General features: G+C 35.9%; 2 protein-coding genes across 2 annotated transcripts in view; both read right to left on the reverse strand.

Annotated features, from left to right (window-relative positions):
• The window catches only part of Smp_147020 (putative arf6 guanine nucleotide exchange factor), a gene marked incomplete at its 5' end in the record, with an annotated part of 37963 nt that extends 33421 nt beyond the window's left edge, over positions 1 to 4542 (reverse strand). Inside the window, 2 exons of the mRNA XM_018798381.1 lie at positions 1531 to 1724; positions 4253 to 4542. Of these exons, the coding sequence (XP_018653328.1) occupies positions 1531 to 1724; positions 4253 to 4542 (484 nt within the window). The remainder of the gene's footprint in view (positions 1 to 1530; positions 1725 to 4252) is intronic.
• Positions 4543 to 12218: 7676 nt separating this feature from the next.
• On the reverse strand, positions 12219 to 14184 carry Smp_147030 (hypothetical protein; the record flags this gene model as incomplete). Its single annotated transcript, XM_018798382.1, has 2 exons — positions 12219 to 12344; positions 13345 to 14184. The coding sequence occupies 2 exons, from the start codon at positions 14182 to 14184 to the stop codon at positions 12219 to 12221; spliced, it is 966 nt and encodes a 321-aa protein (XP_018653329.1).
• Positions 14185 to 17939: the final 3755 nt, after the last annotated feature.

The following is a 17939-nucleotide window of genomic DNA, read 5'->3' on the forward strand; positions in this document are numbered from 1 at the left end:
TAGACCACTGAGCCCGCATCCAACGGTGTTAATGTCTCACTTCAACCAATCCACGATTTTGAGCGACCGTTCACCAATGTCATCAGTGAGGCGTTATCACACAACAGACCTGGAAGAACTCCACTGGTCACTGCTTCCCACTAGAACTCCAGGATATGTACCTTGAAGTCAGTCACTAGTGAGCATATGATTATAATCAGAAAGGGTTTTCTCATGATTTCAACTTTGAAATATTGAAATCTCCACAAAACCCTTTCTGATTATAATCATATGCTCACTAGTGACTGACTTCAAGGTACATATCCTGGAGTTCTAGTGGGAAGCAGTGACCAGTGGAGTTCATCCAGGTCTGTTGTGAGATATCAACTCACTGATGACATTGGTGAACGGTCGCTCAAAATCGTGGATTGGTTGAAGTTAGACATTAACACCGTTGGATGCCGGCTCAGTGGTCTATCGGTTAAGGGCTTCGGCTCGAAACTGGTGGGTCCTGGGTTCGAATCTCGCGGCTGCGGGATCGTGGATGCGCACTGCTGAGGAGTCCCATAATAGGACGAAACGGCCGTCCAGTGCTTCCAGGTTTTCGATGGTGGTCCAGCTTCAATCGACTCATGATTTCAACTTTGAAATATTGAAATCTCCACAAAACCCTTTCTGAATATATATATTCATTTAAGAGTTAGAAAGTTAAGCAAAGTTTTAGATCATAAAAAACTGATTAATTTTGGAGTTGAATAGAAGGCTGTATAATATACCGGTACAACAGTTATAACCTGAGAAACTAGTTTGAATGCTTGTATGATATAATTAATATAATTTTAATAATATAACAAAATTATGAGTGATTATGAGGAAGAATAATGATGGTGGTTGAAAGTATCAATTGTAGTGACCGTTACCGTAAATGTAAGACAAATATCCTCACCCCACATACAATGAAGCTATCAGTGAGCATTCTAATAAGACTAAAGATTCATACTATAATTGGCATTTATATGAAAATTCAAGATCCGACTCTTGGACATTTAGTGAGAGGCTGTGAACAATGGAGCTCAATCATATCGGATGTGCAACAGGTATCCATTACAAAGCAAAAGAAGATAGCCGAGCAATATCGTAAATTGATCGAAGCTAGATATTAGCATTATGAGATGGTGGCTCATTGTTCTGGAGACTAAGTATTCGAGTGAGATGGAAGGTCGTGGATTCAACTCGTTGTAGTGGGGACCGCGAATACACATTTCTGAGAAGTTCCATGTTAGAACGAGATAGTTATCCAATGTTATTTTCATCTCTCCATGCTAATGTGTCATAGCAACTTTGGGTCAATGCACGCCTGTGCTGTTGTTCTATGATGATGTCTGTCTATCTATTTGACTGACTGACTGATCAAACTATTACACACTAATTATCAGATTTACAACAGTTCTACTGTTTACCACGACAAACGTTTCCATAAACAACAACAAAAAAAGATATATGCTTAAAATAATCTCTAAATCTTGAAATTCTGAAAAAAATACCACTTACCTTCAGATGAATAACTAGTTGGATTACATGCGTGAAAACGTCGTGAAAAATGTAATAATATACGTTCACGTTCTTGTGATTCACCAGTCAGTGAAAAACTATTTAAAAATGATCTTAACGCAACATCTAAACGTTGATTGGTGAAATCAAAGAAACTGGCAAATTCTTCACCGACAAGTTGACTAAAATCATTCCTACAGATGAAAAAAAAGTGAAAATAGGTTTGAAAATGAAACGGAAAAAGAGTGATAACATGAAAGTTTTAAAAATTTTGTGAAGCTTAAGAGGAGAATTTTGCAGGTGGTGTGTTCTCTGAGCTCATCTATTTTTAAAAAAACCATAAATGAACTATTCAGAGTTGGTTTTGCGATTGGGATATTCGACTTCTAGACACTAAGTCCCAGGTCTGAACCTGTTGGGGATGTTAGATCCCAAGAACTCACTTGGTAAATTTCGTAATTCCATTTAGGAAAATTGAATTTCTTGTTTTCGCACCAAAAGCGCTCATCTTCACTTTCATATCGTATTTCCCACTTGGGGGGGACCTTAAATGTCATTGGTTCGTATATATATATATATAGCTTTGACTCAATTTTTGTGTGAGGACTAGTGATACTAACTAGTTGAGCATAACGAAGACGGCATAGCAGTTTTTAAACATGTGATCTACTAACTAAAACTCGAGTATTATAACCAATAAGTAACCAATCTACTCAGTGAACATTTACTCAAATGGATTAGTAATGATCAAGTTAAATGATTGGTATATCGTAAAAATTATAAATATGCTGGTGATAGGATATCAACTTTCGTCAAGTTTGAATATGTATGTATTATTGAATGTTAGAAAGTACCGCCCTTTTGGTTCAGGTTAGCGAACTAATTATAATAAATGGTCGGATACGTGAAGGGAATTAGATCGAGATCAACTACATCTTGGGTTTGACATTTATTTCATTCGTCTGTTTAGAACTATACGTTCATTACATCCGGTTTCTAAAATAATTGATGTTGCTTTGATTTCAAATCCTTTGTTCGTCATCTTTATATTTCCCTCTTTCACTGTGCTAACATAACGTATGAAAACTTAATCAGGTGCATATTCATACTGATATCTTAAATTATACCTGAGTAACTCAATCTAATAATGACCAGGTTAGCATTTATTTTGATTTTATATCCCATGTGTCATAAAACTGTAGTTTATTATCATAGTTCACGAAGTGATCTAAGTTAAACAACCCTTGCAAACTACAAATCACTGAATAGTGTTTTTTTCCTGGTATTCCAATTCTCAACAGTACGCATCCACGATCCCACATCACTTGTCATTTAATAGCACATTAAGAGGACTATATGATAAGCATGATTTACGACTTAGTTTGAATATATATATACCTCAGAAGCGACGCATGATGTGAAAAGTCATGGTGTGTATCAGATGGACGCACTGCTACTATTATAAACATTATTACGAATGTTTAAATAAGCATTCAATGAAAGAACAGCGACAGATTTATATCACTAACAAATCGCTTTGATAAGTCATAAGAAAAAAAGACTTTCCACGTAAAAAAAGCAAAAAAACACTAAACATTTTCCTGTTTTGAACAACAGGGAATGGTATACACGCAAGCACACATGATCCCAGACATTAATAAATACTTACCAGCCCGTTGAATGAGCAGGAGAAGAGGGAAAAAAAGGCAGTGAAGGAAATATGTAGCAATGCTTTTTATCCGGTTTTTCTCTCTACTTTTCTTTTTTGTCTTTTACAGCAAACAAACTATAAAACTAGGATAGAAACATGTCGACTAAAAGTAGTGGTAGTAGTACAAATGATAGTCAGTCAGTAAGTAGTTAATTTATTGTCTAAAAGTACTGCTAACAACAATGTGTTTATTAACGAGAATAATCAGTGAAAATAATACATAAAAACAGATAGAGAACAGAACAAGCAGGAAGAACAGTATTACATTGTACTGAATATATTCCAAAAGAAATAACCAAGAAAGAGAAAACTGTTAGCATCATAAAAAAAGTTTGTTTCATTACTTGAAAATTGCCACTTATTTTTCTTTTTTTAAAAAAAAAAGGAAAACTGGTGGTAAGGAATTGATTCAATGGATGGAATTATTGTATTAGTTAAGTTGAATAGTTTCCAACACAGTGTATAGTTGTCCTTACAACTAATTACCAGGGTTTTAGTGGAAAGTTGTACCTAGTGGAATTTACTAAGATCAGGAATGGGACAGTCATTGATGACCGTGACGTTATGTTGGGAATATGAAATAATGGATTTTGATTTTACGTTCCCAATATGTTATGCTTGCCGAGAAACTTAAGACGTAGGTGTATAGATGAAATGTACATAATGATTAATTTCATGGACTTGAAATATTTCAAATTTCCTATCCTTGTTCATAATTTTGTCAAACTAATCTGAGTCGCTTGAATGATGCATTCTTACTCAATCAATCAGTCGTACTCGGCTTTCAGTCACATTGTTTGTATAGCTGACCAAACGGAAGTAGTGTGGGTGAGATTTGAAAGTGTGACTGACTTATGGGGAAGTCGTGTACTTACCTTAACTACTAAGTTACCGCAATTAAATAGCATAAACTAGCGTTTCATTTAACAAGTTGACCATAATGACAATAAAAAATTACAGTAATGTATTCAGTTATATGATTCAACAAAAAGCAAAGAGATTTCAACTTACCGTTTACTTAAATGTTTGGCAACATCTGTTATACGGAAACCATCTAAATGGAAAAGTCTTTTAGCCAACCTAAAAGCTGCACTACGATCTGCAGCTTTTGGTGGTTGATGATATATTGATTCCGTAGTTGATTCACTGTCTTCTGATTCTGATGAGTCTGATGAAAAAGGTGGTAAGAGATCTTTTAAATTACTTTCTGTATTCTTAACACTACCATTAGTATCCTGTAATATTTCATTAGGATGTGATTTAACTGGACAAGATGCGATATTTTCGCTTAAACCATTCATTAAATGTGTTGTTGTTGTCGCCGTTGTTACTGTTGATAAAGGGATTAGTGGTGCTACTGCGGACATGGTATGATTAGTTGATTTCGATGACATGGTTGTGCATTTATGAGAATCAACACGATTCGATGAAAGAGGTGGTAGTGGAGGATATGCATGTGTAGTTTTACACTTTGCTTTTATAGATAGACTTTTGTTAATTGAATAGTCTGAATGATCTACGTTATCATCATTATTGTTGCTATTATTATTATTATTATCATCATCATCATTAATATGACCATTTTCAGTTGATTTGACAGGTGAAGATAATCGATTATGCTGCTTTGAGAAGAAAATAAAAACAAACAAAAAACCATGAAGTGGAGTTGAGTATAATTCATTGATATAATACATATTTAAGTTTATATCAAGATGCTGGATTATAGCTACTACCTTGATGCGGTTGGTCATGCTTGGATATCGTGCATCAAGACTGGCCTGTGTCAACACCTGAACTAAGGATAAGGAGTGAAATAGTCGAACGCGTTGACAGCTTCACTTATCTTGGAAGTCTGATTAGTAATAATTGGTTAGTGTCTGACGAAATCTATGCACAGATTCACAAAACGCCTTTGGCTTTTGCCAACTTTACCTATGGCGAAGGTGAGATATCTGACTGTCAATTAAGGGATAAGTATACTGTGCAGCTGTTCGTTATGTTCTACTTTACGGATGCAAAACGTGGCCATTAAGAGTAGAAGATACTCTTAGGTTACCAGTATTTGATCACAGATTTCTTAGAAATATTTCTCACATCTGCTACGATCACCGGCTAAGTAATAGTGAGGTTACACACAGGGTATTAAGGAATGATGGCAAATCAGTTGATGAGGTTGTGAATCTTCATCAACTGAGATGGTTAGGCCACGTGTTACGTATGCCTGAAAAGCGATTACTAGGACACTCAATGCTGACTAGTATTGAGAATGGTTGGAAGAGAGTTAGGGGCGACAAAATAAAAACGTGACATCAGTCATTGAAGTCACTAACTTCTAGTTTGAGCCATATTGGTAGATGCGGAATACTTGGCTGGGGTGACATGGCTCAGAATCGATCAGTGGCGTAGGTGCATATACTGTTTGTCTGACCTTAAACGATGAGATTAAAATTGCTTTTGTTCTACGAACTAACTCTTTCTCCCCGTATCATATCCTTATATGAGGTCTTTCTTTCATATATTGCTAACAATGAAGTAACTACTTCTATGAATTCGATGTTCATCTTATTGTGCTAATGAGGTATGGCAACTTGGACCGATGCATATATGTGCCTGGTCCTACGTTGTAGATGAATGACTAACTGATTGAATTGAACTATATTGGGGCAGAAAAATCCCATTCTTAGGTAGAAACATGCCAGGCAGGTTGATTAGAGCGAAAAACGTATGGTTTGAGGGCGAAGTTTTACTGCTGATAGTGTATGTATGGATGTGACGACAGAATTGCGCAGCCTTCAGACAACCAGAACCTCCAAGATTCTACCTTTTCATAAAGGCAGGAGGGTTTAGGATAAGGTCGGTCTAAAAATTAGCACCTCACTTAGCATAATCGACTTTCTTTTCCATAAAGGCGTGGAATTAACTCATCTAAGACTACTTGGAAAAAGTAGTATGTGATCAGCTTCAAGAAATAGTCTCCTGGACACTACAATCATGCTTCCAGGTCGTCAAGATCCTGTTTTCTTTTCAGGTATCTTAGATAACTGGCTGACATAAAAAGATCAGTCAATCATCATCAGTGTAAGACTTGATATAAAAATATGTATTGTTGCACGTGACAACACATATTATATAAGCACAGCAAGAAAAAGGAATCACAATATAAAAAATGAAAAAGAATCAGTTTAAGCTGTAGTACAAATCTTACCACCAGGAAATACAATTCAAAAGAGAGAAATTAGATAGAAAAATGCAGTTATGAATGACGGTTATCACAATATTTACAGGGATAGAGAGTGAATGTGACCTATTTTACTCCCTTAAAACTGATAATATACGTGAAAATTGACTCGGTAAAGTATTATTGACTGACACCTGTTATTATTAATCAATACATGGAAATCGGCATGACAATATGATACTCAGAGTTGGAAGTGAATCTGGATGCGGAACCTCTCAGCTGATACGCTACACCAGCATAGCGAGATAAATTAACAAGAAAAATGGAGTTTAAATAATCATTGCTTGAAAGGTAGTAGGTAAAATTACATGCGGAGAATATAGTCCGAGAAGGAATGAATTCACTTGATGAAAGTATGAAACAACATTGGAACATAATCAATGAGAAGATAAAAAAATGAATGCATATAAATCACTGGGACTAATTTGGAGACATAGCTTAAGATGTGCAGTGTTATGAATACATCTCTGGTCACTGGGGATTTTACTACTTTCAAACAACCCAAGCGTGAGCTAAGAATGAAGAAGCGAACTATATTTTTAGGTTTTATACTACTAAATTGAATTATGTACATTAACGCAGCGGTAATAAATGATGTAGTGGACCATATGGATCCAATAAACGAAAATACTATTTGATTATTGAGAATTTTCGAACTTTTTCATACATGATCTTAACTTACGAACTAACTTTTTACCACATGCCGATAAACGAAAATGTACCACATAATAGTGTAATGTAGTAGATCAGATTACCAAACTTCACCATACCAAATAGAGGTGAATGAAGCGCATATATGGTACGTTCGCCCATCAGTTAACTACATATACAAAGCGGGATGAAATTATCAAGACCATTCATGAGGTGTCGAAGTATTAGCAATATCAGCAGTAGCAGAAAACATTAGTTATACAAAATATGAATTCAAGGATGAGTTTGAAGAATAGGAAATTCAAGGTAATTTTTTGAACTGAAAACCTAAGGGAAGAAAAATAGTCGATGCATCTGGTTCATGTCACCCAAAGTCTTTTAACCACTGGTTACGACTATCGTGTGAACCCTTATCAGGTGGTCTGAAACTATCATCACGGCTCAGTTCCATCGTTAATGAGTTCATGCACTGATATCATGTCTTAGTTTGACCACATCTAACTTTCCTTAAACATACTTTTACACAAGCAAGCATTGCCCATCAAAGTAAACAATAGTTAGATATGCGTATAACATGTCCTATCCACCTAGGTCCATGACAATTCACAACCTTATCAACCAATTTGGCATATTAACTTGTTACCCTATATCTAACCTCACCATTGCTTACTCGATAGTTCCAATATAAATGACCAATGCTTCGAAGGTATCTATGATTAAATACTAGTAACCTAAGATTATTCTCCATTTTTAAAGGGTACGTTTCATAGCCACAAGGTAAAACAGAGAGAACAACTGTGTATGGTATTTGTTCTTTGGTTGGCAGACTGACATGTAACTTACGCCAGTGGTATCGCAAGTTGGCAATGTCTAATCAATCTTACTGTCATAGACACTACTATTACATCTACTAACTTTTGGGATTAAACTTTTAATTTTATTTTGTCATGGAGATGTGATGTGGCAACGTGGGTCGGTGTTCATTTGTTGTTTTGACTAAATCAATGATTACAAATACAATAGTTTACGAGCTATAAAATAAACTTGGTGCATAAAACTGAATCTTTAAAAAAATAATGTGAGGTTGATGAGCTTTAAAAGAAAGCAAACATACCTTATAGATATTAGGATGTTAATTTACAGTCGGTGTTACAAGGAATGTTCCACCATTTTCTGTAGTAACTTCCTAATTACTCGACCCCAAAAAGTATACCACGAATTGTAGAAACAACGAGCATAACCTTACGGTTAGTTGGATAAAAACTTATACAAAAATATGCAACCAGTACTAACTTAGTAATGAGTTAAAAGAGATGACAGGATAAAGCAGTTATCTAATTAGTAAAAATCAATGTGGAGACTGAAATAAATATGCGTTTGCCTGACTTGTCATACCCATACCAGTAAGGTAAAACAATACTATAGCAGCAAAGATAATGAGAATATGATTGCATATGAAAAGTTATTATCATTGAGAAAACAAGACAAGGTAAGATAACAAAAAAGAAATTTCAGGTTATTAACAAGAAACTAATTTAAGCATTACATGCATTACTACTTTCCACTTAATTAAATAAGCACCAATAACCATCATCCTATATACATGTAGAACAATGACTACTTGGTGATTAAAGCGTTCAACTTTCAGCTATTAAGTTCTCAGTTCGAACTCCGCTCTATCCTACTTTAGTTCAAGCAACCAAATTATTTATTTATTTAAACACATAAATATTGGTACAAAGAGGCACCAGATACATATGCGCCACACAAATCTCTTTCGATTTGTGTGAGGACTGTGATACTGCCCAGGTGCCCAAACTGAAACAGGTGGTTTTCTTAAAGGGCCACACCCGGAGCCTTTGACCTACAGATCTGATCCACAAGACAGTGGAGCATCGTAAGGAGATGCAGTCTCATGGTAGCCGGTGACCAACAATTGATTCATACGCCATTTGTTCCCTCAGAATACTAGAGCCCATGTGCACCATTGGTTTGGAATCAGGGTTTTCCAACTCCCCTAGGTGGACTTTCCATGTCCATCAACCCGGTTGAAGCGCCGGTCATTCGCTTTCCGTCCTCTTCTCAATTTTGTAAACAACACCCCCACCAGGAGAAGGCAATGAGTAGGACTTCCTTGGCAGAGGCTATATACGCGTGGCCATGTGAGAGCATTTGGAGAGGGAGAGCTGACTTTCCACACTCTCGGGCGTACTAGGGCATTTGGGGGCATTTTATTAGCTTTCACACTTGGGATGTAGCTCATACCCAAGTACCTGATGTATAATTTAACTACTTTGATTCATTAAATTTTGTTTTATACAAACAGATAATCAATGGAGAAAGTACAAAAATGTAACCATCCAATACTGAATATGTTGTTTATACAGACGCTTAGCAATTGCGATTTCACTTCTACTACTACTACTACAACTACCACTACAACTACTACTACAACTACTACTACAACTACTACAACTACTACTACAACTACTACAACTACTACAACTACAACTACTACTACAACTACTACAACTACAACTACTACTACTACTACTACTACAACTACTACTACTACTACTACAACTACTACTACAACTACTACAACTACTACTACAACTACTACAACTACTACAACTACTACTACTACTACTACTAATATTTACACACAAACAAAAAAACGCACACAAGTATAAATATATGGATAGATAGATATACAGTTGGTTATTATTGATCGTCCAATAAATCGTTATTTGTCTGATAGTGTGAATTTATTATTATTTTTTTCATTTGTTTTGCACAGTATGATTTAAAAATTTTTGTTTGGTCGTAAATACGTCCAATTTTCTATCTTTGCAACAACAAAAAAAATTGGACGGGATAAAATCAGTTTCATAAAAATAAACAGACATATGCACATACACACAAAATATTATCGACAATTTCATGTAGAGTAATAATGATGAGATGTTAAAAGGAATAGGGAGAATGTGAGAGAATAGTAAAACAATACAATTCTAATATGGTTCCAATGAAAATTAATGGTAGTAGATGATAGAAATAGTTATGTGAAATGGATTAATTTAATTGAAGTAGTTTGGAGATAAAGAAAAATGTTAATTTTGAAGTAATTATTCGAGAACCTAACTAACCTTGTTCGGATTTGCCTGTTTCACATGTAATTAATGTGTAGTAACATCGGTATAATACTCAAAAAATTAGGTTGAACACATAAAATCTAAGTTGACTGGAGAGTTCCCCCAAATGCCCTGGTATGGCCGACAGTGGGGGAGAGTCCGCTCTCCTTCTCGAAATGCTCTCACATGGCCACGCGTAAATAGCCTGTCAGGGAAGTCCTACTCACTGCCTTCTCGTGGCATTACTGTTGTTTACGGAATTGAGGGGACGAAAAGCGAATGTCCGGTGCTTCAACCGGGTTGGTGGACACAGAAAATCCAATTAGGGGAGTTGGAAAACCCTGATTCCAAACCAATGGTGCACATGGGATCCAGTATCCTGAAGGAACAAATGGCGTATGAATCAATTGTTGGTCACCGGTTACCATGGGAATGCATCTCCTCACGATACTCCACTGCCTTGTGGATCAGATCTGTAGGTCAAAGGCTCCGGGTGTGGCCCTTTAAGAAAACCACCTGTTTCAGTTTGGGCACCTGGGCAGTATCACAGTCTTCACACAAATCGAAAGAGATTTGTGTGGCGCATATGTATCTGGTGCCTCTTTGTACCAATATTTATGTGTTTAAATAAAAATAAATAAAAAATAAATAGAATGTGCACTTATATTCAAATCAACAAGATAAATGAACTATTTATTTAGTGACAAATCGGAATGGTTGATGATATCGATTTTTAAGCGACAAACAACTATATATATAAACGAAATTTGTTTGCACTTAGTTTTATAGTTACATTACGATCGATCACTACAGCTGATAGTGCACATGTACTTTACGTAAAAAAGATCCAGAATAACAATCCCGGTAAATAAAATAGCAGGGATTATTGTTATTATTAACATTGAGTATCGGTGACATATCGAGTACTGAGAGGAATGAAAATTAACTTTCGTTAGTCATATATATATATATATATATATATATATATATATATATATATGCATCAGTTCAAATTGCCATATCACATTCACACAGTGAGCCAAAATTATTAAGACCAAAATTATTAAGACAAAACTCAAAGGTATGGGAAAATAGTAACAATATCAATAGTAGTAATGCTAACTATCGAAAATAAGAAGCAAAAAGGCACAAAAAGATATTTTGGATTCAGGAACCATGGAAAGAGCGATGGTACTTGGGCCATTGTGCACGATTCTGAGTTAAGTCGCCCAAATTCTCTAATCATGCGTTACAATAATTACTTAAATCCCAACTGGGTAGTCTATGTCTTCTTACATCACCAAGTTTAAAGATCAATAACTTTCTAGACTGGTGCCATCATTCGGCTCATCTATTCTTAGTTTTACTCCAGCCTTCTCCTATACCAGACAATATCGTCCGTCGAAGTAGGTGGTGGTTGGACATGAGTTTTACACGTCCCAACGATCTCATCATTGACAGATTTGCCATTTTCAACTGGTCAGTGAGTCAGTTAGTCCAATGAAATTTTATTTAGTACCTTATGGCTAACCTCAGAATTGCTCTCTAAATGGTCTCAATATAACTGAACAATGCTTTGAAGTTATCTATGAACAAACTTTAGGAACCTACGAATATTTACTTTTTTGATAGTTATTTCACGCTCATAAGGTAGAAGTGAACTGTTGCGTAGTAAACTCATCCTTTGCTTACTAGAAGCAAATCTTGCCTACTCCATCAATCAGAAGTTGCCCAAGACTAATATTTTTTTTAAAAGGTTGCAAGATTTCGTCAGATACCAACCCACTGGGGCTGATGAGACTTTCCAGATAAGTGAAGTGGTCAAAGAGCTTAACGTCAGTCAACAAAACGACTGTATGTTTATCCCCATAACAAAAAATGAATGATCGACTTAGTCTGAGCATATATTTTTCACATTACAAAGGGTTTGGATAGATTCCAACAATTTCACTTTTTAAGATGTAAAACAAGAGGAAAAAGACTTCTTGAGAGCTTTTAAATCCCCTAAAGAATTGGTATTAGAATGTTCACAATTTTTTCCTGTTTTTGACCAACCACCTTTCTTAGTACAATCAGACGACTTGAAGAGAAATCTAAAGCCAAAGCGTATATAACCTTACTCTACTGATATTTTTTACATTTTTGAGGTAGTCGTTAGTGCTTCCATATTTGAAACGTAATTTAATTTTACTCGAGTGAACTGTTTGTGAATTTTATTAAATTTGTTTCAGTAATATTTGTAATTAGCCTTCATCGTCATTATCGAACTTTTTGAAATTTGCAATATGTAAAACTGCACAGAACCCTTTCAATTATTTTAGTATTTTCTTTACTTTAATGACGCTGTAGTGTATGCTACCCACAAGGGCGTTTGTAAGTAACGTGTAGTGAGACGTGGTGTCGAAGACGCATAGAGTGAAGAGTTTTAGTGCATCAAAAGCACGGCGTTGTCAGAAACACTTGGAAGCCAGTAGAGAAGACAGTTCAGATTGTAGAACACACTGGAAGATGCAAGTTGACGGTTGAAGGCTATGTATATGTTCAGCTTTGGGTCGCGCTTTAAGTGAGGAGTAGTAGCACTACCCGTCTAGTTAAACTGAAATAGTTGCGGCAGAATCCGGATAGAAAACATATTTGTTGGAAGTTCAGTGCCCTAACCACTGGACCACTGCTTTACACTATATGAAATGAACAGTATATGCAATAGATCTATATCACCAAAACTAATTAATTTGGAATTCCTCTGATTTTCACATTCACATCATCATAAGATTTCCTGATTCTTACCAAGATGAAATATTTTGTTGAAAATTAGAAATATATTATGGGTCTTTTCTTAACATTGAACAAGTCAAATTAACTTTGTCATTAAAAGACAGCGATAGGTTAGTTAAAGTTTTTAATGACCAAGGAAGCATGAAGAATTGTTCACTGGAGTTCAAAAAACAATGAAAGAGATAATAGTATCGAGAGAGACACATCTAAGCATTCGTCAAAGCAGCTACAGTTATATAATTAACTGGTCTAGTTATACGTTAGACAGTACAAAACAATCAGGTTATATGCATAAATACACTTACTCCATGTGCAGATCTTTTATTCAACGATAAGTCGGATACTAGTGAACCATTTTTTGAGGCTTGGTTAACCTGAGATGCTATTGGATTAGACTTCATTGTCGGACGATGACTACTCTCAAGATAATTATTATTGTTATATGAAACTGGTACTGGGATACGCGATTTAAGGTTTGACGAATTCGATAAAGTGTTATTAGCACTTAACATAGCATCAGATGACGATGATGGTTCAGTCAATTTCAACTGTTCGCCACCACCGACAGGTTTATTTGATTTAGGAGGGATGAAAAATGAAGTGGTTTTTTTTAAAGACATACAAGAACGTGGTAATTGATGAGTATTTTGTAATGATTCACCAATAAGTAATCCATTATGTGAACAACCATTCCTATAATCATCAGGATCATGTATAACGGTAGCAACAGTAGCGGGAGTATGTGATGAAGATGAAGATAATGATAGTGATTTGTTAGAATTATTCGATGTCAATGTAATTGCTGTTGAATCACTTGGTGATTCTGATGATAATACTCCACCACCGCTGGGAGTACAAGCTAAACTATCCAAACCGCATATTGATGACGATGATGATGAAGTACTATCATCCATGAATTTTAAATCATTTGAACAATTATTTTGATTATTGAGTGGCGATAAAGGTTCAGTAGTTATTATGAATTTAGAACATTCATGGCTAACATTTGGAATCGCATTTGTTGTTAATGGTGTTGTTGGTAAATCATTTTTACCAGTTACTGAATGTGAATAGAAACACTTTAATGAATTTTTTTTGAATTGACGAGGATGATTATCATTAGAACAATTGGATCCTGTTTCCATACTGGGAAAATAATAACAATAACCATATAAGTACCACTAAGAAATCAAAAAAGAATATAATTTATATGATAGTTAGTGAAAGAATTTATGAAAAAAAGATCATAATGAATATTTTAAACATGGTTTTGGTACTACTTGGTCATTCTACACGGTTTGTTAAATTTATTTGCATACGGCGACGACGAAGGTTATTAGTTGCAATAGGTAAGATGAACTCTGTTTACATGGTTCCTATATACATACACAAACAACTTGAACATTATGTTTGAAACGAGAACAATATGTTTGGCAAAAATTAAATTCACTCAGAAAAGTTATGGTACTTTTTCTACCAAGATGAATGATTAACAATCTTGTAATTTGTCTACCAGGTTTAAATAAACGTACTCGGCTTTAAACTATATATTGTTGTTTTACAGTTACTAATGCTACTTGGCTCCCTAAACCGAAGTGATACGAGATTTGAATATGAGATCCCATAATTGAAAGTAGTGTAATTTTACAAGTGCTAAGCCATCACTTTACAGATGATTCGTAATCTAGAACTGGTTCATTTCGAAGTCAGTGAAAGGGAAGTAATTTTTCTAATGCACTAAAGTAAACAATAAACTCGGAGATAAAATAAGTTGGAAATATTCATTTTACCAAGTTATTCGGTTGTTCTACAAATCTGTCAAACTTGAAAAAAATGAATTAAAGTTATTTATTATTTATTTGAACACGAAAATATTGGTACAAGAGGGCACCAGATATATATGCGCCACACAAGACTGGCCTGCGTCAACACCTGAACTAAGGATAAGGAGTGAAGTAGTCGAACGCGTTGACAGCTTCACTTATCTTGGAAGTCTGATCAGTAATAATGGGTTGGTGTCTGACGAAATCTCTGCACGGATTCACAAAACGCCTTTGGCTTTTGCCAACTTACGTCACCTATGGCAAAAACAAGATATCTGTCCATAAATTAAGGGACGAGTATACTAAGCAGCAGTTTGCTCTGTTCTCCTCTACGGATGCTAAACGTGGCCATTCAGAGTAGAGGATACTCGTAAGTTACTAGTATTTGATCACAGATGTCTTAGAAATATTGCTCACATCTGCTGGGATTACCGGCTAAGTAGTAGTGAGGTCAGACACAGGGTATTAGGGAGTGATGGTGAATCAGTTGATAAGGTCATGAATCTTCATCAACTGAGATGGTTGGGTCACGTGTTACGTATGCCTGAACATCGATTACCACGACGCGCTATGTTGACTAGTATTGGGGATAGTTGGAAAAAAGTTAGGGGCGGCCAAACCAAAACGTGGCATCAGTCATTGAAGTCACTAACTTCTAGTCTGAGCCATGTTGGTAGATGCAGACTACTTGGTTGGGGTGACATGGCTCAGAATCGATCACAGTGGCGTAGGTGTATATACTCTTTGTCTGACCTTAAACGATGAGATTAGAATTGCTTTGTGCCTTTTTGTTCTATGAACTAATATGTTTCTCCCTGTATCATGTTCTTACATGAGATTTTTCTTTCATATATTACTAACAGCGAAGTAACTACTTCTATGAATTCGATGTTCATCTTATTGTGCTAATGAGGTATGGCAACTTGGACGGATGCATATATGTGCCTGGTCCTACGTTTTAGCTGACTGACGTTGCCTCATAAATAATGAATGCATTACTAGACTCAATCGATGACAAATCTTTCAAACTTACTTCAGATGCACTCAAAACTAATGTCGGGGGCCAACGTTTTTGAACCAGCAGTTGGAGTAAAACAGATGACGCCCTTAAAGATGAGGCCGTGATAGCTTTTTATATTAGGGAATGATCATATAAACGATTTTTAATTTATAACAGAGCTCCACCTTTGACCTTATTCATTACTATCACTTAGGTCTATCTAACCCGATAGCTTGGGATTAGTTAGAATCATAAACTGACCAAGTTTCAGTCACAGCTATGACAAGTGAATACAATCTGATTACTTACACCCTTAATGCGTGGCACTTATTTCCTAGATAGTGAACATTAGTGTACGAACTTCCCAAAGCAAAGCATGTCCAGAAACCCTGGATTTCCAAGGTCTTCATAAAAACCTCTCCTTATTGTACGCGATCCTCAAGTGACCAGCCAACTGGATGTTTCTGTCAAGAGACCCCCAGATACCTTAGTATGGCCGAGAGTGAGGAAAGTCAGCTCTCCCTCTCGAAATGCTCTCATATGGCCACTTGCATACAACCACTGCCAGAGAGATTCTACTCACAGCCTTCTCCTGGCGGGGGTGTTGTTTAAGAAATCAATAGGATAAAAAGCGAATGTTTTTTTTAAATTAAACCAATGACATAAGATTCAGCCTGCGCATCAACAGAACCAGAATCATGGCATTTACTCAGGCTACCTGTTACGTTTTTCTAAAACATTTAAAAGTGTAGGCGTCCGACACAATTTGTGAGTAATATAAAGACAACCACAGTCATACTCTAAAATTGAGTTGGCATAAGACTTGTGCGTACTTTGTGGCACCAGAAACTGAACTCATCATGATGGATACTATTCGCTACTGGTTAACAAAAGCCCAGCATTTAGAAGCCATTTTCGAGCACTAAGCATCTTCAAAAGTGACTATTCACCGGAGCAGTGAAAGCAAAGATACCACGGCCCGTTTTAGCATTTAACACCATTGCCAGAAAGATTTCAATCAAAGCAAAAGACAGTAGGGTTTGATATGTTAAAATGATCAAAACCAACAAGTTCACTCAACGATTTAGTATTATCGTCTTCTTCAAGCAGCATAGAAATCTCACTATTCCAGTGGAGAACATAGTGGAAAACAGAAATGCGCAGGTAATTTTCAGTAGGACCAATCACCAATCAGTAAATGTGACTAGTTGCAGATCGACAAGATATAATATTAGCACAACCAAAATAACATACAACAGTAGTGTAAAAAACGAAACAAAAGTATATGGCTTACCTTATTACTGAACTACGCTTTTATGCCTCAATGTAGCGAAGATATACATAATACGTCCTGAGATTATGTTCCATACGAGAAACATAATCCTTATCATACAACTTCCCTTTGAAAGGCGGCTATTTTCAATTGTCAATAACAACTGAAATATGGGAAGCAACTTTTACTCATAAAAAATACCTGTGACATATTTTCGCATCTGGTTTTTATCCAGTTTATCTAGATAATGTGTTCTAAATCTCTGGGTATTGTACTGAAGGATTTTAGCTATTGGTTTACTGTGGGGAATTCCATATGCTTCATGTCCTAACTTTAGATTTCAAAGTGATTCAGAAGAAGTAAGTCACTTGATGTATGCCGTTTTAAAACAATTATCTCCAAACAGGAAGAGGTTTTTTCAATAATTGTGTTGTGGTCTATCTCATATGTGTTAGGTTGTAGCTGTAAATAAATCCCCAAAATCAATAGCTCATTAAGTATTCGACATTGGATGCTGACCACGTTGTTTAAGTGGACTTGTTTAGCTGAAGGCTTTCGGTCATGCATCCGCACCAGATCACGTTGCAACACAGCGTGGGACACAGCTCCTACGTTTCATTAGCCAGCTTATAGTAAAGGTTCCTCGATATATTGGTAACGTATCAAATATATCTTTCCTATCTCTCCTCGTCTGACTTCTGGTTTCTATTCAACTGGGAACGAACGATTATAGAAGATACTACTGGTTGCTAGTTGCAAAACTAGAATATCCGTGGTATCCTCAGTGGTGAGACCGACGTGATC

Source organism: Schistosoma mansoni, chromosome 6 (genome assembly GCF_000237925.1).
Source record: "Schistosoma mansoni strain Puerto Rico chromosome 6, complete genome".
NCBI classification, from domain to species: domain Eukaryota; kingdom Metazoa; phylum Platyhelminthes; class Trematoda; order Strigeidida; family Schistosomatidae; genus Schistosoma; species Schistosoma mansoni.